We start from the raw sequence: 25,017 nt of genomic DNA on the forward strand, positions 1-25,017 counted from the left end.
ATACCCATATTTTGGAAAGTTTTTATCATGAATGGATATTGAATTTTGTCAAATGTTTTTTCTGCATCTATGGAGATGATCATGTGTTTTTTGTCCTTTTTGTTGATGTGGTGAATGGTATTGATGGATTTTCTAATATTGTACCATCCTTGCATCCCTGGCATGAATGCCACTTGATCATAATGGATGATCTTTTTGATGTATTTTTTAATTTTGTCTGCTAACATTTTGTTGAGTATTTTTTGCATCTATTTTCATCAGGGATATTGGTCTGTAATTTTCTTTTTTTGTGGTGTCTTTGGCTGGTTCTCGTATTAGAGTGATGCTGGCCTTGTAGAATGAGTTTGGGAGTATTCCCTCCTCTGCTAATTTTTGGAAAACTTTAAGGAGGATGGGTATTAGATCTTCAATAAATGTTTGATAAAATTCAGCAGTGAAACCATCTGGTTCAGCGATTTTGTGATTAGGTAGTTTTTAGATTACCAATTCAATTTCCTTGCTGTTAATTGGTCTATTCAGATTTTCTGTTTCCTCTTGGGTCAGCCTTGGGAGGTTGTGTTTTTCTAGAAAGTTGTTTAATTCTTCTAGGTTATCCAATTTGTTACCATATAATTTTTCATCATATTCTCTCATAATTCTTTGTATTTTTGTGATATCTGTAGTGCTTTTTCCTTTCTCATTTCTGATTCTGTTTATGTGTGTAAACTCTCTTTTTTTCTTGATAAGTCTGGTTAGGGCTTATCTATTTTGGTTATTTTCTTGAAGAACCAGCTGCTCCTTTCATTGATTCTTTCTTTTGTTTTATTCTTCTCAATTTTATTTATTTCTGCTCTAATCTTTACTATGGCCCTCCTTCTACTGATTTTGGGCCTTATTTGTTTTTCCTTTTCTAGTTTAGTTAATTATGACTTCAGACTGTGCATTTGGGATTGTTCTTTCCTGACATATTGCAATATACTTCCCTCTTAACATGGCCTTTGCTGTGTCCCACAGATTTTTTGGTGTTGAATCATTGTTGTCACTTGTCTCCGTATATTGCTTAACCTCTGTTTTTATTTGGTCATTGATCCATTGATTATTTAGGGACATGTTATCAAGCTTCCATGTGTTTGTGAGCTTTTTCATTTTGTTTGTGTAATTTATTTCTAGTTTCATACCTTTGTGATCTGAGAAGCTGGTTGGTACAAATTCAATCTTTTTGAATTTACTGAGACTCTTTTTGTGGCCTAGTATATGATGTATTCTTGAAAGTGTTGCATGTGCCCTTGAGAAGAATGTGTATCCTGTTGCTTTTTGTTGGAGTGTTCTGTAGAAGTCCATTAGGTCTATCTGGTCTAATACGTTGTTCAGTGCCTCTGTCTCTTTACTTATTTTCTATCTGGTTGATCTGTCCTTTGGAGTGAGTGGTGTGTTGGAGTCTCCTTAAATGAATGTATTGCATTCTATTTCCCTCTTTAATTCTGTTAGTATTTGTTTCACATATGTAGGTGATCCTGTGTTGGGTGCATGGATATTTATAATAATTATATCCTTTTGTTGGACTGACCCTTTATCATTATGTAATGTCTTTTGTCTCTTGTGAGTTTCTTTGTTTTGAAGTCTATTTTGTCTGATACAAGTACTGCAACTCCTGCTTTTTTCTCCCTATTAGTTGCATGAAATATCTTTTTCCACCCCTTCATTTTTAGTCTGTATATGTCTTTGGGTTTGAAGTGAATCTCTTGTAGGCAGCATATAGAACGGGTCTTTCTTTTTCCATTTAGTGACTCAATGTCTTTTGATTGGTGCATTCAGACCATTTACATTTATGGTGATTATCGATAGGTATGTACTTATTGCCATTGCAGGCTTTAGATTCGTGGTTACCAAAGGTTCAAGGATAATTCCCTTACTACCTAACAGTCTAATTTAACTCACGTAGTTTGCTATTACAAACATAACCTAAAAGTACTTTTTTTTCCTTCCTCCTCCATTCTTTGTATGTTAGGTTTGTATTCTGTACTTTGTCTGTCCCTTGATTGACTTAGGGGTAGTTGATTTGATATTGCACCTGCTTAGTAATTAATTGTTCTACATTGGTGTGGTTTTATTTCCCCTGGTGACAGCTATTTAGCCTTAAGAATACTTCCATCTTTAGCAGTCCCTCCAAAATGCACTGTAGAGTTGGTTTGTGGGTGGTAAGTTCTCTCAGCTTTCGCTTATCTAGAAATAGTTTAATCCCTCCTTCTAATTTAAATGATAACCTTGCTAGGTAGAGTATTCTTGGTTTGAAGCCTTTCTCTTTCATTGTATTAAATATATTATGCCACTGTCTTCTGGCCTGTTAGGTTTCTGTTGAGAAATCTGATGACAGCCCGATGGGTTTTTCTTTGTATGTGATCTTTTTTTCTCTCTCTAGCTGCTTTTAAAAGTCTGTCTTTATCCTCTATCTTTGCCATTTTAATTATTATATGTCTTTATATTGTCTTCCTTGGGTCCCTTATGTTGGGAGATCTGTATACCTCCATGGCCTAAGAGACTATCTTCTTCCCCAGTTTGGGGACGTTTGCAGCAATTACCTCCTCATTGACACTTTCTATCCCTTTTTCTCTCTTCTTCTTCTTCTTCTGTTACCCCTATAATGTGAATATTTTTCCATTTGGATTGGTCACACAGTTCTCTCAATATTCTTTCATTCTTAGAGATCTTTTTTTTCTCTCTGTGACTCAGCTTCTTTCTATTCCTCTTCTCTAATCTCTATTCCATTTACTATCTCTTCTACTACATCCAATTTGCTTTTAAATCCCTCCATTGTATATTTCATTTCAGATATGGAATTTCTTAATGACTGAATCTCCATCTTAAAGTTGTTTCTGAGCTCTTGAATATTTTTCTGTACCTCCATGAGTATGTTTATGATTTTTATTTTAAACTCTCTTTCAAGAGGTTTGATGAGTTCAGTTTCAGTTGGCCCTTTTTCTGGGGTTTGTGGGATTTTGGTCTGAACCAGGTTCCTTTGACATTTCCTAATTCTATGTGGTGCCCTCTAGTGCCCAGAAGCTCTAGTCTCTAGAGCGGCTCAGCCCCTGGAGTGAGGTGGGGGTCACAGAGGAGTGGCACTGGTGCCTGGGGGAGGAAAGAGCTGTTCCATGATTCCTGGCTGCATTGCCTGTTTCCAGTGTTAGAGTCAGTGGGTTGAGCACACAGCCATAATACTCTGTGCTTTGTTTCTCTAGCTATTGTAGGTGGGGCCTCCCTCTGGCTGGCCTAATGCCAGTGCAGTGACTGCTGGTTTGCGAGCTGGTGCTGACAGGCCAGGAGGAAGGTGCAGCAGGCTGCATATCACAGTGTGGGGCCTCAGAGTTGAGTAGCCAGCCAGGGGGATGGAGCACCTGAAACTCTTCAAAGTTCCCAACCTGCTGGGAAGAGAGCACCCAGACAACCTTGTCCACCTATCTCTTCTCCTGCGAAGCAAGGTTCGTACAAACCCCACCCCTTCGGCAGCCCTTTCACAGCTAGGAAGCCTCTCAGACTGCCCCCCTTTCCTTTGCCCCAGAGCGGCCAGATGTGGATCCTGGTCCTTCACAAGTGGACGGAATCTCAGTCTCTCAAGCACTCTGCCTGTCCCAGCTCTCCAACCCCACCAACCTCCAGAGCACCACACAATATAGGTTTGTGTTCCAAAGCAGATCTCCAGGTCTGGGTGTTCAGCAGTTCTAGGCTTCACCCCTTCCCTGCTCTGTTTCTCTTTTTCCCTCTGGTGAGCTGGGGTTGGGGGAGGGCTTGGGTCCCACTGGATCAAGGCTTTGGTACGTTACCCTATTTTGTGAGGTCTTCTCTGTTCTCCAGGTGTAGGCAGACTTCTTTCCTGTTTATGTTCTAGGATTAGTTGTATTAACTATATTTTTGTACTATATGTGGTTTTGGGAGTAGTTCTCTGTCTCACCTCTCATGCCACCATCTTAAATCTCTCAATTATTATTATTATTAATTAATATTCTATATTAATATAATAAATAATAAATATTTGTTATATTTATTATTCGTGTTATTCTCATCTGTTTTTGTTTGTCACTCTCTAATGCTTTTAAAATGTGATGTCCAGAATTAAGCACAAGTCTCATAAACTCTGACTAATAAAGTACAGGGGACTATTTCCTTCAATTATTTTATTGCTATGTGTATATTCATGCAGCCAAAGTTTAAATTAATGTTTTAGAATTAGTTTCACACTTCTGCCTAATTTTGAGCTTGCAATCAAAATTTTCCAGAATTTTGCACATGAACCACTACCAAGCTGGGTGACCTTCTCTGAACAAATTTTGGACGCATACACTCAAATCAATAGCTGAAGCCAAATAAATGAGTGAAATTCCCAAAGGAAAGACAGTAAATTATATAAATAGCAAAGGCATGTAAACAGCAAGTTAAAATCTGGAGGCTGGAGATCAAGTTCATAAAAAAAAATTTAGCAAGGAAATTGAAAATTAGAGAAAAAAATGTTTCTTATGCAATAATGAAATAACATATATTTAGAACCAAAAAAGAATTTGGTCCTAGAGATAGTAGGAAAACTAGATGATTTGCCACTAAAGAAGTTAAGAAGAAAAAAATGATAGCATAATAGAGTAGCTCTCAAAGCACTGATTGAATAGATTTGATGAAGTCGTAGGTGTGATTAAACAAGGATCAAACAAATATAAGGTGAGAACTTATAATAGCAGATATAAACACTCATTTTTAAGTGTTAAAATTGAGAGAAAATAGTCATTTAGAAAGACAAATGGTCAGTAAATGTTCTTCACTAAAATAGTAACCCATGAGCATTTGGAGAATGGAGCTTCATGTTTCCAAAAGAATTTTTTGAAATCATTTAAATTTCAACAGATATGACACAGCCTATAATTTATTCACAGTCTCAAAAATAAATTAAGATAGAATTCTTTAGAATATTGAGTGTCTTAGTTGGAGTCTTCTACATCTCTGTTTTAAATTTATATTACCAGAGTCTACATTTAAAAGTGTCTAAAAGAAAAAAATGTTGCTACTGTGTGATAAAATTGCAAAATAGTTCAGGCAGATGCAAAAAAAAACATTTTAATCACTAAATTAATAATTTCAAACTAGACCAGAAGGGACCATTATCCCTTTGGATATGAAGGCATATTGTTCTTTGGCTGAGCTAAGCCAGGAGCTCCTAATTGTAATGAAATGTGCATAGTTAAATGAGAGCACTTGGACTTTGCTGTTTTGGCTGATGATCTATTTGTTTATATTGATTTTATATGGTTTACACATTTGCAGTAGTAGTACTATGTCCTGTCATGGAACATTTCAAAAGAATTTAACAAAATTACAAAGCATGTATTCCTTTTATTGATATATGTTCACTTAATATACTAATCAACTTAAAGAATTAAAGAATTAAATTAAAATAATACTGAAATTCTAAGAATAACAATTAGAAGACTTTTAAATGGCTATCATTAGTGATTTGCAAAGGTGTTAAATCCTCAAATAAGAGCTTTTCAACAATTAGCAACTATAAAGCTTAATGAGATTTATGTCATATGAATTTTTCCTTTGATTTGGAAAAGCAAACTTCTATGAAATTGGTTGTTGCAATAACAATCAAGTCATTAATAATGTTTATAATAATAACAAAAGCAAAAATGCTAGCATTTTATAGAGGGTTTACTATATTCCAGGTACTGTACAAAGTATTTTTAAAAAGATTATTTCTGAGATATGAAATATGATGTTATGAAATCCTTATAAGTGATTATTATATTCTAGAATGGATATAACATTGAGAAAAACTCATACTATTAAATTCACACATTTAAAGTATACAATTGAAATGATGGTCAGTATTTCTATAAAGCTGTTCAAATACATACACATGTATACATATTTATATATAGAAAAAAATCAAAGAAAAAAATATAAAATAGGCTTAAATTATTTTTGGAGTATTTACTGAGAGATATTTACTGAATCAAAGCCAGTATGAAAACGGTAAAGAAAGTCAAATTTACAAAAATTTGGATCATTTGGCTTATATGTCTAAATAATTTCCCTTGGTATAGAAGCTCCCAGGAGTTCTGAAATCCAATATTCACTAAATCAATAAATACTTTAAGATATACACTGTAAGTACGATTTTTGCTCCACGAATCAAACAGCAAAGCCACACTAAACATAATATGCTATGAAGAAAAGTGTATTAATCAGCTCAGGCTGCCGTAACAAAGTACCATAGACTAAGTAGCTTATATAGGAATTTATTTCTCATAGTTCTGGTGGCTGGAAAGTCCAAGATCAACGTGTAGCATTCTTGGGGTCCCTAGTCAGGGCTCTCTTCCTGTCTTGCAAATGGCTGCCTTTCCATTGTGCCTTTACAAGGTAGAAGGGACAGTAAGCAAACTCTCTGGTGTCCCATTTTATAAGGGCACTAATTCCCATCATGAGGGCCCCACACTCATGACCTTATCTAAATCTAATTACCTCCCAGAGCACCATCTCCAAATACCATCACATTGGGGGTAGGACTTCAATATTGAATTTTGGCTGATAAAACTAAGTCATTGTAAAAAGGTTGTAAGAAAACTTCAGGGGAAAAGTTTTTGTGGCAAAGACTGCTGGTCCTTCACTAAAAATAAAAGGAAAAAAAGGGCAGCTGTGGAAGTGGATATAAAAAAATATGCCAGGAGCAGTTAAGAAAAATTCATTTAAACAATTTTTAAAATCTCAAATCATCTGTGTGTATCTATTTTGCCTATAAAATGTAAACAAAGCCATAAAGCAACAAGTTCCATTAAGTGAAGTCTTTTTTACTTTGAGATTATAAAATGCTATAAGGTACATTGTGTCCTATAATTAAAATGTGTCAAACATAAAACTCATTTTAACCTAAAAAAGGTGATCAATGCAATTACAGTAATTATTTTAGCCTCTGAAAATCAGTTGTGCCCTTTTTATTAAAATATTGACTTTTCTTACCATTGTGTAGCTGTGAGCCACCTTCATTAATTCAATGCATCCTTGAGCATCTGCAAATGCTCGGATTCCTAAACAGTTAGACGGATGCAATAGCTTCATGAGGAAATGGCAACACACTTCTACCACTTGGGGAAGCTGAAGAAGGCATGCTGCAGCAAGAAGGTTTTCAATGGTGTCTTCCTTTAATTCCAAGCAACCTAAACATTAAGAGAAGAGAATGATGCAACTCTGTGTAAAATATGAGATAACATGTACCACCGTATTGCTCAAAACATTAGGCTAGTCTAAAAATTATCTAAACTTAGATTAAAAATCAAGGTAAAAATAACTCACTAAAGGCCAGCAATTGTTTTAAGGATCTTGCATTTCATGTACTGTCAGAATCATCTAGTACATACAAATGCAATTTCAACTAAAACATCCATATCCCCTTCAGCAGGAATTATGCTTGCTCTTTTGGTTGTTATGTAAGAAAAAAAGAGAGATACGTTTCACGATACATGTCTACAAGTTTAGAAGAGCAAAGATTCACTAAATTTCTGACGATATATACAACTGTACCTAAATATGAAATACCTATGTATTTCATATGTATGGGTAATGAATATATGCACATAGTTTTATATGTACATGTGTTATAGATTGCTAATATGTATTTAAGCCACTGAACCCATGATTATAATTTTCTATGTTTTTACTTTCCTTTTGACCAGTTATCTTAATCTTGAAAAGTGAGCTCTTCGCTGTTTCCTCTTTTTTCTAACTATTGGAAAACTTTATTAAAGAATGGGGCTGTTTCTGGGATATTTATAGAACTCATCTGTGAAACGCTCTGGGCTAATTTAACCATTATATTTAGCAATTCAGTACATCTTTATAGGTTTAATCCATTCAGGTTTGCTACCAGCATTGAGTGAATTTTCTTAAGTCATGCATTTTCAGAAACAGTTTCTCCATCTTTGTTTTGGTGTCACAGATGCTACTCATCACTAGAAATATCTGCATGCATTTTTCCTGAACACAGAGCCAAGTCATATGTTAATGTCATGACATGTATCAGCACATTAGAGCAGAGGGATTTATGTTACTACCACGCCAAGACATTTATGATCTGAGTGTGCCTTATCCGTGCTCTTTCTTTTCTATCAGCTAATTAAAGATTACATAAAACCCCAGTGTGTGGAGGATAACCGAGGAGTAGGGAGCCTGAGTCCCTGAATCAACTCCCAGAACTATTAGCCTCAAATAGGAATACTCAATATTTAAACTAATAATATTCAAATAAACACAAGTATTCAAGTATATAATATTTATATTTTTAAAATTTATTAGTTTTATTGTACATCTATAATAACATGAAAGTTTTCAGACCTACCTTCAACTGTCATTTTTATTATGCTTAATTAACCAGTCTTTTTATGGATTGTCTGATAATTTCAGAGAATCGACTATTTTTGGTTCTTATTAATAAACAATAGATAGTAATGATAGTTACATGGGCTTTTTAGGAGAATATTTTATTAATTTTGTTTAGAAATATGAAGATATATCCCATTATTTGTCCTGGAAGATTATTGCCCATTTTTATTGAAATGGTTCTTCTTCTCCATATTTGCTTTTCAGTTTTCTCTTAGAGAACATTCCTAAGGGATATGTATTGCATTATACCATTTACTCCTCCATATCTATATTCAGTAATTATCTCCATAATATATCTAATATTTTGTTTACAGTTGATATTTTAAACTTTAATAACTTTTATTTTATTTTTACTTCTAAGAGTTCTATGAGAATTACTAGTACAGAAAAAGGTTGTAATATTTACATAATCTATCTTTAAGTTCATGGATACCTCTTTGGTGTATCTAATACACTGCTTAACACTGACCTGTTAAAATTTAAATAACTTTCAATTCTGTAAGATTCCATGAGAATTATTCATTTTACAAATTTTTAAAATTAATTTACAAACATCAATTTTTTTAATTAAAAAGCATTTTTATTGAAGTATAACTGACATACAATATTACATTAGTTTCAAGTGTACAACATAGTTATTCAACATTAATGTACATTTGCAAAATGATCACCATAAAATGATTAGTTACCATCTGTCATTACACAAAGTTGATACAATATTATTGGCTCTATACTCCAAGAAGTATGTTACATCCTTTTAACTTATTTATTTTGTGACAGGAAGTTGATACTTCTTTATTTGTTTTTTTTAGGGGACTCAATGCACAATCATTAATCAACCCCAAGCCTAATTCTCAACAGTCTCCAATCTTCTGAAGCACAACGAAGTTCTTACATGGTGAACAAATTCTTACATAGTGAATAAGTTCTTACTTGGTGAACAGTGCAAGGGCAGTCATCACAGAAACTTTCGGTTTTGATCATGCATTATGAACTATAAACAATCAGGTCAAATATGAGTCTTTGTTTGATTTTTATACTTGATTTATATGTGAATCCCACATTTCTCCCTTATTATTATTATTATTATTATTATTTTTAAATAAAATGCTGAAGTGGTAGGTAGATGCAAGATAAAGGTAAAAAACATAGTTTAGTGCTGTAAGAGGGCAAATGTAGATGATCAGGTGTGTGCCTATAGACTAAGTATTAATCCAAGCTAGACAAGGGCAACAAAACATCCACGGATGCAGAAGATTTCTCTCAAAACAGGAGGGGTGAGGTTCTAAGCCTCACCTCTGTTGATCCCCAATTTCTCACCTGATGGCCCCCCTGCGACTGTGCCTGTCTTAGGTTGTTCCTCCCTTGAGAAATCTTACCCGTCTCTGGCTAACCAGTCATCTTCCGGGGTCATACAGGGAAATGTAAAGTTGGTAAGTGAGAGAGAAGCCATATTGTTTGAAAAGGTTAGCTTTTTACTTCTTTGCATATTTATGCCCTGTGGCTTCTATGCCCAGCATTTATCTTGAGGTATCTTTACCACTTGGAAGAAATATGATACTCGGTAATTTCGATATGAGGCACGAATTATACTTAAGGGTTGTAATTAGATTAGAAAGGAAGAAGAAAAGCTATAGAAGTAGCAGATGGAAGGAAACATGGGAAGATTGATTATTTCTTTGACATATCTTCTTGTAGAGTAACATAAGCATGTATAGGTTTTAAACTACTAATTAAATTGCGTACACACATTAACATAATAGGAATACAGCTACATAACCAAAGCAGACCTACAATTACCAGCCATATCCAGTGAAACCAAAAAAACCAGTTAGGCACCCTAGGCATTTGTGAAAACTTATCAATGATATGATGGATATTGTCTAACTGAATTTGAATAGTTTGAGAAAAATCAGACAAATTTAAATAACACATTCCTGGGAACTGTTCACATCCTATATGTTCTTTTAACAGTAGATAGTCTAGAGTCGCAAGATTTTAGAGCGCTGCAACTTGCACTTCTCCTAATTCTTGGTTGAGTTCCAACAGTATAGGTCCAGTCAAATTTGTTGTTTTACTGTATGCACAGGCCAGCATAGATGTCTTCTTCTTCATTCCAATGGCAAGTCCAGGAACTGGTGGGATGAATGCAGCTACAACTGCAACAGCGCCAGGATCTTTGTTGAAGTTTTTTGATGATCATCTTCTGGAATGACTCTTCCAGAGAATGTTGATGTTGGAAGTTCTTCTTCATATTATATCTTAATTCGTTTTCTGGGTAGCCAAATTAGGCTTTGATCCTCTGTATAAACAAAAACAAACCCTTTGCCCACACTTTGATATGCCCTTTATACCATTGTGAAGAACTTATTGGAAATCACCACACAGGAACTGCATTTTTGTTTTTTTTAAAAAAAGGAATATTGTCAGAAAAATGTATTTCCATAGCTGATCATCTGACATCCTTTAAATCATCAAAATTAAGGATATTTAAAGCATGCATTAATCGTTGATTTGCAGTTAGTTTTATCCTATCAGGGAGTAATCCCCCTTTCCTTTCTTTTTTTATTTTTATCATTAATCTACAATTACATGAAGAACATTATGTTTACAAGGCTCCACAAACCCCTTTATAGTCACTGTCCATCAGCATAGCAAAATCTTGTAGAATCACTACTTGTCTTCTCTGTGTTGTACAGCCCTCCCCTTTCTCCCACCCCCCCATTATGCAAGTTAATCATAATACCCCCTTTCTTCTTCCCCCGCTTATCCCTCCCTACCCACCCATCCTCCCCAGTCCCTTTCCCTTTGGTACCTGTTAGTCCATTCTTGAGTTCTGTGATTCTGCTGCTGTTTTGTTCCTTCAGTTTTTCCTTTGTTCTTATACTCCACAGATGAGTGAAATCATTTGGTATTTCTCTTTCTCCGCTTGTCTTATTTCACTTAGCATAATACCCTCTAGCTCCATCCATGTTGTTGCAAATGGTAGGATTTGTTTTCTTCTTATGGCTGAGTAACATTCCATTGTGTATATGTACCACCTCTTCTGTATCCATTCATCTACTGATGGACACTTAGGTTGCTTCCATTTCTTGGATATTGTAAATAGTGCTGCGATAAACATAGGGGTGCATCTGTCTTTTTCAAACTGGAGTGCTGCATCCTTAGGGTAAATTCCTAGGAGTGGAATTCCTGGGTCAAATGATAAGTCTATATTGAGCATTTTGAGGAACCTCCATACTGCTTTCCACAATGTTCGTACTAATTTACATTCCCACCAGCAGTGGAGGGTTCCCCTTTCTCTACAACCTCGCCAACATTTGTTGCTGTTTGTCTTTTGGATGGTAGCCATCCTTACTGGTGTAAGGTGATACCTCATTGTGGTTTTAATTTGCACTTCTCTGATAATTAGCGACGTGGAGCATCTTTTCATGTGTGTTGACCATCTGCATTTCTTTTTTGGAGAACTGTCTGTTCAGTTCCTCTGCCCATTTTTTAATTGGATTAATTGTTTTTTGTTTGTTGAGGTGGGTGAGCTCTTTATATATTTTGGACATCAAGCCTTTGTCGGATCTGTCATTTACAAATATATTCTCCTATACTGTGGCGTATCTTTTTGTTCTATTGATGGTGTCTTTTGCTGTACAGAAGCTTTTCAGCTTAATATAGTCCCACTTGTTCATTTTTGCTGTTGTTTTCCTTGCCCAGGGAGATATGTTCAAGAAGAGGTCACTCATGTTTATGTCTAAGTGGTTTTTGCCTATGTTTTTTTCTAAGAGTTTTATGGTTTCATGACTTACATTCAGGTCTTTGATCCATTTTGAATTTACTTTTGTGTATGGGGTTAGACAATGGTCCAGTTTCATTCTCCTACATGTAGCTGTCCAGTTTTGCCAGCACCATCTGTTGAAGTGACTGTCATTTCACCATTGTATGTCCATGGCTCCTTTATCAAATATTAGTTGACCATATATGTTTGGGTTAATGTCTGGAGTCTATAATCTGTTCTACTGGTCTGTGGCTCTGCTCTTGTGCCAGTACCAAATTGTCTTGGTTACCATGGCTTTGTACTAGAGCTTGAAATTGGGGAGTGAGAACCCCACCTACTTTATCCTTCTTTCTAAGGATTGCTTTGGCTATTCGGGGTCTTTCGTGTTTCCATATGAATTTTTGAATTATTTGTTCCAGTTCGTTGAAGAATGTTGCTGATAATTTGATAGGGATTGCATCAAATCTGTATATTGCTTTGGGCAGGATGGCCATTTTGACGATATTAATTCTTCCTAGCCACGAGCATGGGATGTTTCCATTTGTTAGTTTCTCCTTTAATTTCTCTTAAGAGTGACTTGTAGTTTTCAGTATATAGGTCTTTCACTTCTTTGGTTAGGTTTATTCCTAGGTATTTTATTCTTTTTGATGCAACTGTGAATGGAACTGTTTCCCTGATTTCTCTTTCTATTGGTTCATTGTTAGTATATAGGAAAGCCACAGATTTCTGGGTGTTAATTTTGTATCCTGCAACTTTGCTGTATTCCGATATCAGTTCTAGTAGTATTGGAGTGGAGTCTTTGGGGTTTTTTATGTACAATATCATGTCATCTGCAAATAGTGACAGTTTAACTTCTTCTTTACCAATCTGGATTCCTTGTATTTCTTTGTTTTGTCGAATTGCCGTGGTAAGGACCTCCAATATTATGTTAATTAACAGTGGGGAGTGTGGGCATCTCTGTCTTGTTCCTGATCTCAGAGGAAAAGCTTTCAGCTTCTAGCTGTTCAGTATAATGTTGGCTGTAGGTTTATCATATATGGCCTTTATTATGTTGAGGTACTTGCCCTCTATATCCATTTTGCTGAGGGTTTTTATCATGAATGGATGTTGAATTTTGTCAAATGCTTTTTCAGTGTCTATGGAGATGATCATGTGGTTTTTATCTTTCTTTTTGTTGATGTGGTGGATGATATTGATGGACTTTCGAATGTTGTGCCATCCTTGCATCCCTGGGAAGAATCCCACTTGGTCATGGTATATGATCCTTTTGATCTATTTTTGAATTCGGTTTACTAATCTTTTATTGAGTATTTTTGCATCTACATTCATCAGGGATATTGGTCTGTAATTTTCTTTTTTGTTGGGGTCTTTGCCTGGTTTTGATATTAGGGTGATGTTGGCTTCATAGAATGAGTTTGGGAGTATTCTCTCCTCTTCTCTTTTTTGGAAAACTTTAAGGAGAATGGGTATTATATCTTCTCTGTGTGTGTGATAAAATTGTGAGGTAAATCCATTTGGCCCGGCGGTTTTGTTCTTGGGTAGTTTTTTGATTACCGTTTCAATTTCTTTGCTCTTAATTGGTTTGTATAACTTTTGTGTTTCTTCTTTGGTCAGTCTTGGAAGGTTTTATTTTTCTAGGAAGTTGTCCATTTCTTCTAGGTTTTCCCGCTTGTTGGCATATAGGTTTTCATAGTAGTCTTTAATAATTCTTTGTATTTCTGTGGAGTCTGTCATGATTTTCCATTCTCATTTCTGATTCTGTTGATTTGTGTTGATTCTCTTTTTCTCTTAATAAATTTGGCTAGAGGCTTATCTATTTTGTTTATTTTTCAAAGAACCCACTCTTGGTTTCATTGACTTTTGCTATTTTTTTTATTCTTCTCAATTTTGTTTATTTCTTATTTGATCTTTATTATGTTCCTCCTTCTGCTGACTTTAGGCCTCATTTGTTCTTCTTTTTCCAGTTTTGATAATTGTGATGTTAGACTATTCATTTGGGATTGTTCTTCCTTTTTCAAGTGTGCCTGGATCGCTATATACTTTCCTCTTAAGACTGCTTTTGCTGCGTCCCACAGAAGTTGGGGCTTTGTGTTGTTGTTGTCATTAGTTTCCATATATTCCTTGATCTCTATTTTAATTTGTTCATTGATCCATTGATTATTTAGGAGCATGTTGTTAAGCCTCCATGTGTTTGTGAGCCTTTTTGTTTTCTTTGTAGAATTTATTTCTTGTTTTATACCTTTGTTGTCAGAAAAGTTGGTTGGTAGAATTTCAATATTTTCGAATTTACTGAGGCTCTTTTTGTGGACTAGTATGTGGTCTATTCTGGAGAACATTCCATGTGCACTTGAGAAGAATAAATATCCTGTTGCTTTTGGATGTAGAGTTCTATAGGTGTCTATTAGGTCCATCTGTTCTACTGTGTTGTTCAGTGCCTCCGTGTCCTTACTTATTTTCTACCCGGTGGATCTATCCTTTGGGGTGAGTGGCATGTTGAATTCTCCTGAAATGAATACATTGCAGTCTATTTCCCCCTTTAGTTCTGTTAGTATTTGTTTCCAATATGCTGGTGCTCCTGTGTTGGGTGCATATATATTTAGAATGGTTATATCCTCTTGTTGGACTGAGCCCGTTATCATTATGTAGTGTCCTTTATCTCTTGTTACTCTCTTTGTTTTGAAGTCTATTTTGTCTGATATTAGTACTGCAACCCCTGCTTCCTTCTCTCTGTTGTTTGCCTGAAATGTGTTTTTCCATCCCTTGACTTTAAGTCTGTGCATGTCTTTGGGTCTGAGGTGAATTTCTTGTAAGCAGCATATAGATGGGTCTTGCTTTTTATCCATTCTATTACTCTGTGTCTTTTGATTGGTGCATTAAGTCCATTTACATTTAGGGTGACTATTGAAAGATATGTACTTATTGACATTACAAGCTTTAATTTCGTGGTTACCAAAGGTTCAAGGTTAGCCTCTTTAGTATCTTACTGCCTAACTTAGCTCGCTTATTGAGCTGTTATATACACTGTCTGGAGATTCTTTTCTTCTCTCCCTTCTTATTCCTCCTCCTCCATTCTTCATATGTTGGGTGTTTTGTTCTGTGCTCTTTAAGAGTGCTTCCATCTGGAGCAGTCCCTGTAAGATGCCCTGTAGAGGTGGTTTGTGGGAGGAAAGTTCCTTCAACTTTTGCTTGTCTGGAATTGCTTAATCCCTCCATCATATTTAAATGATAATCGTGCTGTATACAGTATCCTTGGTTCAAGGTCCTTCTGTTTCATTGCATTAAATATATCATGCCATTCTCTTCTGGCCTGTAAGGTTTCTGTCGAGAAGTCTGATGATAGCCTGATGGGTTTTCCTTTATAGGTGACCTTTATCTCTCTAGCTGCCTTTAAAACTCTTTCCTTGTCCTTGATATTTGCCATTTTAATTATTATGTCTCTTGGTGTTGCCCTCCTTGGGTCCTCTCTGTTAGTAGTTCTGTGTATTTCTGTGATTTGTTTGATTTTTTCCTCTACCAGTTTGGCGAAGTATTCAGCAATTATTTCTTCAAAGACACTTTCTATCCCTTTTTCCTCTCCTCTTCTTCTGGTACCCCTATAAAATGGATATTGTTCCTTTTGGATTGGTCACACAGTTCTCTTATTATTGTTTAATTCCTGTAGATCCTTTTGTCTCTCTCTATGTCAGCTTCTATGCATTCCTGTTCTCTGGTTTCTATTCCATCAATGGCCTCTTGCATCTTATCCATTCTGCTTATAAATCCTTCCAGAGTTTGTTTCACTTCTGTAATCTGCTTCCTGGCATCTGTGATCTCCCTCCAGACTTCATCCCTTAGCTCTGGCATATTTCTCTGCATCTCCGTCAGCATGTTTATGATTTTTATTTTGAATTCTTTTTCAGGAAGACTGGTTAGGTCTCTCTCCTTCTCTGCTGTTGTCTCTGTGATCTTGGTTTGCCTGTAATTTTGCCTTTTCATTTTGATAGAAATAGTTTGCAGAGCTGGGACGAGTGACTACTGGAAGAACTTCCCTTCTTGTTGGTTTGTGGCCTTCCTCTCCTGGGAGAACAGCGATCTCTAGTGGCTTGTGCTGGGTAGCTGCATGCAGACAGGGCTTCTGCTTCCTGCCCAGCTGCTATGGTGTTTATCTCTGCTGTTGCTGTGGGCGTGGCCTGGCTCTGGAAGCTGCTCCAAAGTGGGGGAGTCACGTTGGAGGGGGAGCGGCCTGGAGGCTATTTATCTTTGTGAGGGGCCTCCGTGCTCCCTGCTTCCCAGGGTGTTAGAGTGCCCAGAGATCCCCATATTCCCTGTTGCTGGACTAATTTTCCTGGCGTCCTGTTTTGGGGTCCCTGTCCCTTTAAGACTCCAAAAAGCACTCACCAAAAAAAAATTAAATTAAAAAAAATAAATAAATAAGCCGCTCGTTTTTCTTTGTTCTCCGGCACCAGGCCTCCAGTACCCGCTCACCGTTCTTGCTGCCCTGTTTCCCTATTATCCTGGACCCTGCCCATGCACTGTGTCTGCGCTCTTGTCCGGATGGCTGGGGCTGGGTGTTCGGCAGTCCTGGGCTCCGTCTCCCTCCCGCTCTGCCTCCTCTCCTCCTGCCGGGAGCTGGGGGGAGAGGCGCTCGGGTCCCACGGTGCCGGGGCTTGTATCTTACCCCCTTCGCGAGGCGCTGGGTTCTCGCAGGTATGGATATGGTCTGGATGTTGTCCTGTGTCCACTGTTCTCTATTTTAGGAAGAGTTGTCTTTGTTATATTTTCATAAATATATGTGGTTTTGGGAGGAGATTTCTGCTGCTCTACTCACACCGCCATCTTGGCTCCATCCTTACAAACATCAATTTTTACTGGAAGTTTTTTAATAATTCTTTTTTTCTTTGATTATGGGTTTATTTTTGCCATTTTGTCTTTATGTAACTCATCCCATTTAGTTTTCAGTATTTTTAACCAAAACTAAGTATCTATGCCTTCATTGTAACAGGAAAAGTTTTTGAATTTTGCATGGCTATCTGAGAAAATAATGTTGTTTTATTCACCCTTTCTGATTCTTCTAAATTTTTTATTAAGGTATCTTTGATATACACTCTTATGAAGGTTTCACATGAATAACAATGTAGTTACTACACTCACCTGTATCAAGTCCCTTTCCCAAACCCCATTGCAGTTGCTGTCCATCAGTGTAGTAAGATGCCACAGAATCACTATTTTGTCTACTCTGTGCTACACTGTCTTCTCCATGATCCCCCCCACACATCATGTATACTAATCATATTACCCCTCAATCCCCTTCTCCCTTCCTCCCCACCTGCCCTCCCCCACCCCTCTCCTTTGGTAACCACTCATCCCTTCTTCGAGTCTGTTAGTGTGCTATTATTTTGTTTCCTCAGTTTTACTTCATTGTTATACTCCACAGACGAGTGAAATCATTTGGTATTTGTCTTTCTCTGCTTGGCTTATTTCACTGAGCATAATACCATCTAGCTCTATCCATGTTATTGCAAATGGTAGGATTTGTTTCTTTCTTATGACTGTATAGTATTCCATTGTGTATATGTACCACCTCTTCTTTATCCATTCATCTTCTGATGGACACTTAGGTTGCTTCCATGTCTTGGCTTTTGTAAATAGTGCTGCAATAAACATAGGAGTGCATACGTCTTTTTGAATTTAAGAACTTGTTTTCTTTGGGTAAATTCCTAAGAGTGGAATTCCTGGGTCAAATGGTATTTCTATTTTCAGTTTTTTGAAGAACCTCCATATTTCTTTCCCATAACAATCAGCAGAACAAAAAGGCATCCTACAGTATGGGAGAATATATTTGTAAATGACATATCCGACAAGGGGTTAACATCCAAAATATATAAAGAACTCACTTGCCTCAACACCCAAAAAGCAAATAACCCAATCAAAAAATGGGCAGAGGATATGAACAGACAGTTTTCCAAAGAAGAAATTCAGATGGCCAACAGGCACATGAAAAGATGCTCCACATCACTAATTATTAGGAAAATGCAAATTAAAACAACAGTGAGGTCCCACCTCACACCAGTTAAGATGGCAACATTGAAAAGACTTAGAACAACAAATGCTGGTGAGGATGTGGAGAAAGGAGAACCCTCCTACCCTGGTGGTCAGAAAGCAAACTGAGTCTTCTAAATTTAACTGAGGTTACAATTATATAAGCTAGTTTTATTTATATACTTACTTTACTTTTTGCCTCAGTAAGACCTACACCACAGGTTCAAATATTCAATAATAGTGATTGGTTCCTATATAGAAGGTATAACTTAATTCATCTGTTCACCGAGAAGGCAGGCTTTGCTAAATTTGAAACTCAAGTGTAAAATTATAGGGGGAAAAACTGATTAACCTTCATCATTAACATTCTGTCATCTAATTGAGACTTAAAAGTATATTTTTGCTATTTTGAAATACATTTTCCAACTTTATGATGCTACTACAATCTTTTTAGATTTTTCCTTTTTTAGTCATAAGCATTTCTATGGCATGTTAGAAAAGTTGTCTACTTGCAAAAATTCACCTTTCAACACAATGATTATGAAGAAAGATCTGTACAAGCAGAATGCTTTTATTTTTTCCACGCCAGTTTTTACTCTGGATTTTTTTTTTTATCTTGAGTAATTTGCAAGAATGGTTTAGTAAATACGCATATACCCTTTACTTAGCTTTACCAAAAGGTAATATTTTGACATATTTATCTGTACTGCATAATTACTCTCTGTAGTTTTTTAACTGCTTGATAGTACTTCCAACTATCATATTTCACCACTAAATACCTCAGCATGTATGTCTAAGAGTGATACCATTCTCCTACATAGCTGCAATATGGTTTTTATACTCATAAAATTGATACAATAGTATTTGCTATAATGCAACTTTCTCCAAATATCCAAAGAATATGCTTCATAAATTTTGTTCTTTAATTCAGGATCTAATCAAGATTCACACATCACATTTACTTGGTATGTCCCTTCAGTATTCTTTTATCTAGAACAGCTTCCCTGCCATTTTGTCATTCATGATACTTGTGTTAGTGAAAAGTCCAGACTGGTTGTTCTATAGAATTCCTCAATTTGGGTTAGTCATGTTTCTTCCCCATGATTCAATTTCACTGAAACCTTTTTGGCAGGGATACCATAGAGGGGATTTATCCTTTTCAGTGCTTTGTATAGGGAGGTTCATGATGCCAATGTGTCTCACGTTGATGGTACTAAGTTTGGTACCTTTTTTAAGGCAGTGTTTGCCAGATTTCCTCACTTTAAAGGATCATTTTCCTTTATAATTAATAAGAAATCTGTTGGGTGAGTGATAAATTTGCTTTCAAACATGACATTTTATCCATATTTTAACATGTTTTATAGATAGCATTATGTTTTATTTATGAGTTTCACTGAAAGAATAAGACAGCAAAGGAAACTAAAGCACACTTCCAAGTGTAGCAAGGGGTTTGATGAAAAACAAAAGCAGGTAAAGCAGAAACAATAAATTGAAAGGAACAATGAATGAGAGCAAAATTAATAAACTTTTTATTACATATCAACTTCCAACTAAATTAGCTACCTAAGGATTAATTTTGATATAATGAATGTTAGAAATAATTGTTTAAACTTCCAAAGTTTTAATAAATGCACAAATACCCTATTGTTCAGACACTATCAACTAGTAGAACATGAAGGATCATAGATCAGTTCAGCAGAGTAGACATTTGCCAGTAACAGTAAAATTTCTTGACGGGCTTATATTTCATATTATCAATAATGTTTTCCTTCAATAATAGTGTCAAAGAAAATCTTCATCTGAATTTGAAGGATCTATACCAATTCAAATGATTTTAAGACTAATTATATCAGTGCAATTACTGATACTTATTTTAAGGTTTATGGAATTTTTGTATAAGGACCAAAAAAGTATTCTATAAATTTTGGAAACCCACATTTTATGTAGATTTCAGATAATTTATGAAATGTGTACCTATACTTATAAAATTAAGAAAACATAGAGGAGATAACATGAATACATTAAAATCTAGTATTTACAGTATACATTATACATACAGTATGCAGAATACATTAAAATCTAGTATATTAGGGTATAAACAACATTAAATACACATATAAAATGTTATATATAATATATATATTAGGGTATAAACAACATTAAATACACATATAAAATGTTTTATATATAATATATATGTCATACACACAATTATAATAAACTGTAATATATATAATCAACAAAATATACAATCAATTTTGACTATTGTTGTGAATAAAGACCTGCAGAGGAATTTTACCTAAAAATTTTCAGTAAGATGTCAAGAACATGGGTGTATACTTCTTAGCAAAGATTTTATGAAAATCAGATAAAAGAGATAAATGCAGATGGTATGGCTTTTATAGAATCCATTTTATTGTGATTTCAGAGCATTGGGAAAGTGTCTTTCTTTAATTTTAATTAATTGTTCTCAATAGCACTTGTGCAAAGAGAATTAACACAGCAGGCCTGACCTGCAATCCTTGAAAAGGACTGCTTGTAAGATTTGCCCTTGACCAGTGTCTAAGAATTTAAGATTTCAAGAGGGTTCCCACAGTTAACAAATACAAATGGCTCATTGGGCCTAAACATGTGTAGTCAAAATATGGTTTATGCTGAATATCTGCTTTCCTTTTGGGAATGTTGAATTTTGGTAAATGCTAAGCAGAGTCTGCCTGTGTGATTAAGCTTCAGTAAAAACCAGGGCAGTGAGCCTCTAATGAATTTCTCTGGTTGGCAACAGTTCCCACACTTTCTCACATCTCATTGCAGAGGAAATTACGTGTTCTTCTGTATAATTTCATTTGGAATGGGGACCTTGGAAGCTTGCAAGTAGTTTCCCTGGACTTCTCCCTGTGTGCCATTTCCTTTCCCTGATTGTGCTTTGTATTCTTTTGTCATAAAAAAGCACACCATTTTTACGACTATATGCTGGGTCCTGTGAGTCATCCTAGTGAATCATTGTACCTGGAAGGTCAGTCTTGGAGATATCCTAACACAGCATTCTAATTAAAATAGTTGGGTGGTAGGTGAAGTTTGAGATGTACCGTAGCCATGGACTAGAAGATAAAACATTGTTAAGATTTCAATTCACTCCAGATTAGTCTACAGGTTTATTATAATCATATTCAAATCCCAAAAGATGTTATGTAGAAATTGTAAAATTAATTCTAAATTCATATGTAAATGCAATGGACTAGGATAACCAAAACAATTGTGGAAAAGAACAAAGTAGGAATACTATTACTACCAGATATTAAGTCTTTTTACAAAACTACCTAATTAAAACTGATTGGTATTTGTCTAAACATGAACAAATAAACCAAGAATATGAGGAAAAAATATGGAAAAGAATAGACTCCAGAAATAGTACCACCTGTGTAAAAATAACTAGTTTTTGCAAATACACAGACAATTCAGTTGAGAAAGGGTAGTCTTTGAACAAGTGGTACAGTGCAGTCGATTTCCATGTATAAAAACTTGTACTTTTAATCCATAATCCACACTATATAAAATTTACTCAAAATTGGCACAATTCTGTGTGCAAAATTTGAAACTATATATCTTCTATAAGAATTTTTTTGTGACTTTAAGTTAACTAAAGATTAACAAAAAGATGAGAACTATAGACTGGGGAAAAGTGTTTGCAAAAATCATATATCTGATAAAGTAATTGTGTTAGGCATGTTAGGTAGAAAGATAGACATAAGAGGCTGGAAAAGGGGGAGATAAGGCTCAAAGAAGAAGCTGCTCAGATAAGGTTCAAAGAAAAAGCAGTTCAAACTCTGCCCAGGTAGGGAATCCCATATGGAGACAACAAAGGCTTTTCAGGGAGATGACTTCCTCTCCAGCTAGATCCCAACAGGGGCACAAACAAACAGAACTAAGAACTGCCCAGATCACACCTCAGCTTGGGGAAAGGACATGCACACTGAGAGGGATGGCTATATACAAAGACCTGTAAATCAAATAACCCCTAACTTGTCAGTCAAGGAGGTGCCTCCTAAATAAAAGGTAGTATATAAGCCTCCTGCCTAATAGATTGAGGCCTTTGTCTACCTTGACTCTGGCCACTCCTCCCTTGGAGTCTATTCCAATAAAATTTTCCCTCTGCTTCACTATTGTGTCTCTGCCTTCCAATTCCTTGTTGCAGTGGAAACAGGGAGGAGGAGAATGAACTCAACCTGTAACACTTGTATCCATGATACAAAAACTCTCAAACTCAGTAATAAGAAAACTAAATTGAAATGGGCAAATGATCTAAGGAGACATTCCACAAAGGCACATGAATGGAAAAATGCTCAACATGATTAGTGTTTAGGAGAATGCATGTTAAAAGCACAATGAAATACCATTAACACATGTATTAGAACTGTTGGTACAATTGTGAAATGTTATATCCATTTTGGAAAACAGTTTTACAATATCATTTCCCAAATGACTCAGCCATTTACTCCTCAGTATTTACCCAAGAGAAATAAAAGAATATGCTGATAAAAGCCTTGTAGATTAATGCTTATAGTAGATTTATTTTGTAATGGACAAACACTAGAAACAACCCAAATATCCATTAACAAGTGAATGAATGAGCAAATTGTATTAGATCTATTCAATGGAATACTAGTCAATAATACAAAGGAAAGAACTATTGATATGTAGATGTGGTTAATTATGCTACCTGTCACCAGGGACCACCTCCCAGAGTTCCTCCCAGGGCAAGTGACAGGGTTTGGGAGCAGAGTGCCGTGGCCAGAGAGACAGAGCTTGAGAGCCAAGCAAGACGGGTGGCCCCAGGTGGCACTGGTGGAGAGAGCCAAACAGTCAGGATTCCAAGCAAGGAGAGACTGAGCTGTGAGAAAAAACCCTTTCATTTCCAACCCCTTCCCCTTGTTTTCCTTCAGTCTCAGATTCATAGCCACTTGCCCCAGGTGGGGAGACCCTTCCTCCCAGAGCTACATGTGGGTTATGCGTGAAATTTTTTACACCATATAAAACACATTGCTATAGTTACAACAACCTCACATATTCTACCATCACATAAAATACCTGACCAACATATTGTTAAAATAATCTAAGTGTAAATCTAACATATAAAATGGTATGTATGTATGTGTGCATGCTAGTATCTTTACAATGTAATAAGGTAGAGGATAGGTAAGATATTTGTTAGGAAAAACAAATAATTATTCAGCTCAAATTTATATACTGGGTCTAGCATTTATTTAGATAAAATTTTAACAAGGCATCTCTCCATCCTTTTCCTATTAAAAATAAAGGAAAAAAAGCAAGCTATCTGTAGACTAATTTTGAAAGTTACTTATTGCTAACTTTGGATGTAAATTTGGAGGATATGATCATTGTTTGTGTCAAAGAGTTAAATTGTTCTGTTGTTTTCAGCTTAGAATATATCCAATGAAAGGATCCATTTGTAAAAGCCAGAGGGCACAAGTGGAATTTTAGTGAATGTTGAGCTTGAGTGCACACAAATTGAGCTACCTCATGCATGATATATTTTTTATATCTATGACCTGGCTATTTCTCTGACAGAATTAGATGGTATAAAGGCAAAAATATGCCAAGTTTTTTCCTTAAAAGTGAGCCTAAAAAAAAAAACAAAAAACACTTGACTACAATTAATGAAAAGAAGTAATTCTATACATTCATTCAAAGTTAACTTTCAAGGTCTAATCTTCACGAATGGCTTTAGATTTACCAAGAGGGACAATTTGCATGTTTTTACTTTAGGTACCATAGAAAATTGTCTTAAAAATACCTGATACTATTCTCTACATGTGAAAGTATCTATTTTCAAATATCTGCTACCTAAAAATATCTCGTAAAACTTTGGGTACATAAGGAGTCTATGACTCTAGTAGCAGAAAAAGCTGTGAAAGTTTTCTTAAATAATAAGAAACTATTTATAATCTCTTGACAAGTGTAGAGGAAGGTTGTCTCTGGAACTGATTAATTGAGAGGCTCAACACATCACCAGGAAGCAGCCATCTTCTCAAGTGCCTTGCTGATTCCCTGATGGTTGCCATAGTTTCAAGCATCAGATTCAGACAGGAAAACACCCATCAGAAGAAGTATTCCTTCATGTATATTTCTCTTGCATCAGTGAAGAAATCTTTATTAAAAGTTCCCCCCGAAGTTTTTCCTCCATGTTGCATTGGCAAAAATTGTACCACAGGATAGTATCTACCTTAATAATGAGCAATGGGGTAATGGGGCCACATCCTTTCTGGTTTACCACACCTAGTTCGCAATATAATATAGCTATCTAAGGTGATAGCTCTCTTTCTGCAGCGTGTCCAACTGGAAGAATAAGAAGGGAATGACTCTTGAATAGGATTTCTTAATATGTGGTACATTTACCTATAGTCTCACCTAAATGCTGAAGTTACTGAATATTTCAAATATATTCAGTAATGGGTTTCTACATGAGAATATATTTAAATTTATGCTGGATTATAAAATAATATGAATGTATGCTGTTGTATTTTTTTAATAGACAATTGGTATTCTATTAACCACTGCTGTATAACCACATTTTGTCTATAAATAAACAAGGCATTTTATCAGATAGGTGCAAAAACTACCTATAAAGCCTATAATGTCATTTAAATACTATATCCATCTCTCTATTTATTTATCTATCCATATCTCTATCATCTCTATCCTCAATGGAAAGAGAAATTATGTCATTGTCATACTAGAATTAAAGCAAAATTAAAAATTAATATTTCAGTTATTCATAAGGACTTAAAAATAATTTTTTTTTCTTAAGATAC

The 25,017-nt window shown here is 35.5% G+C and overlaps 1 protein-coding gene across 1 annotated transcript in view; it reads right to left on the reverse strand.

Moving 5' to 3' along the window:
* The window catches only part of KLHL1 (kelch like family member 1), a 361,767-nt gene that overhangs the window by 199,070 nt on the left and 137,680 nt on the right, over positions 1-25,017 (reverse strand). The window contains exon 4 of the mRNA XM_036893901.2: positions 6,982-7,178. Coding sequence (XP_036749796.2) covers positions 6,982-7,178 — 197 coding nt within the window. The remainder of the gene's footprint in view (positions 1-6,981; positions 7,179-25,017) is intronic.

Source organism: Manis pentadactyla, chromosome 17 (genome assembly GCF_030020395.1).
Source record: "Manis pentadactyla isolate mManPen7 chromosome 17, mManPen7.hap1, whole genome shotgun sequence".
Classification (NCBI taxonomy): Eukaryota; Metazoa; Chordata; class Mammalia; order Pholidota; family Manidae; genus Manis; species Manis pentadactyla.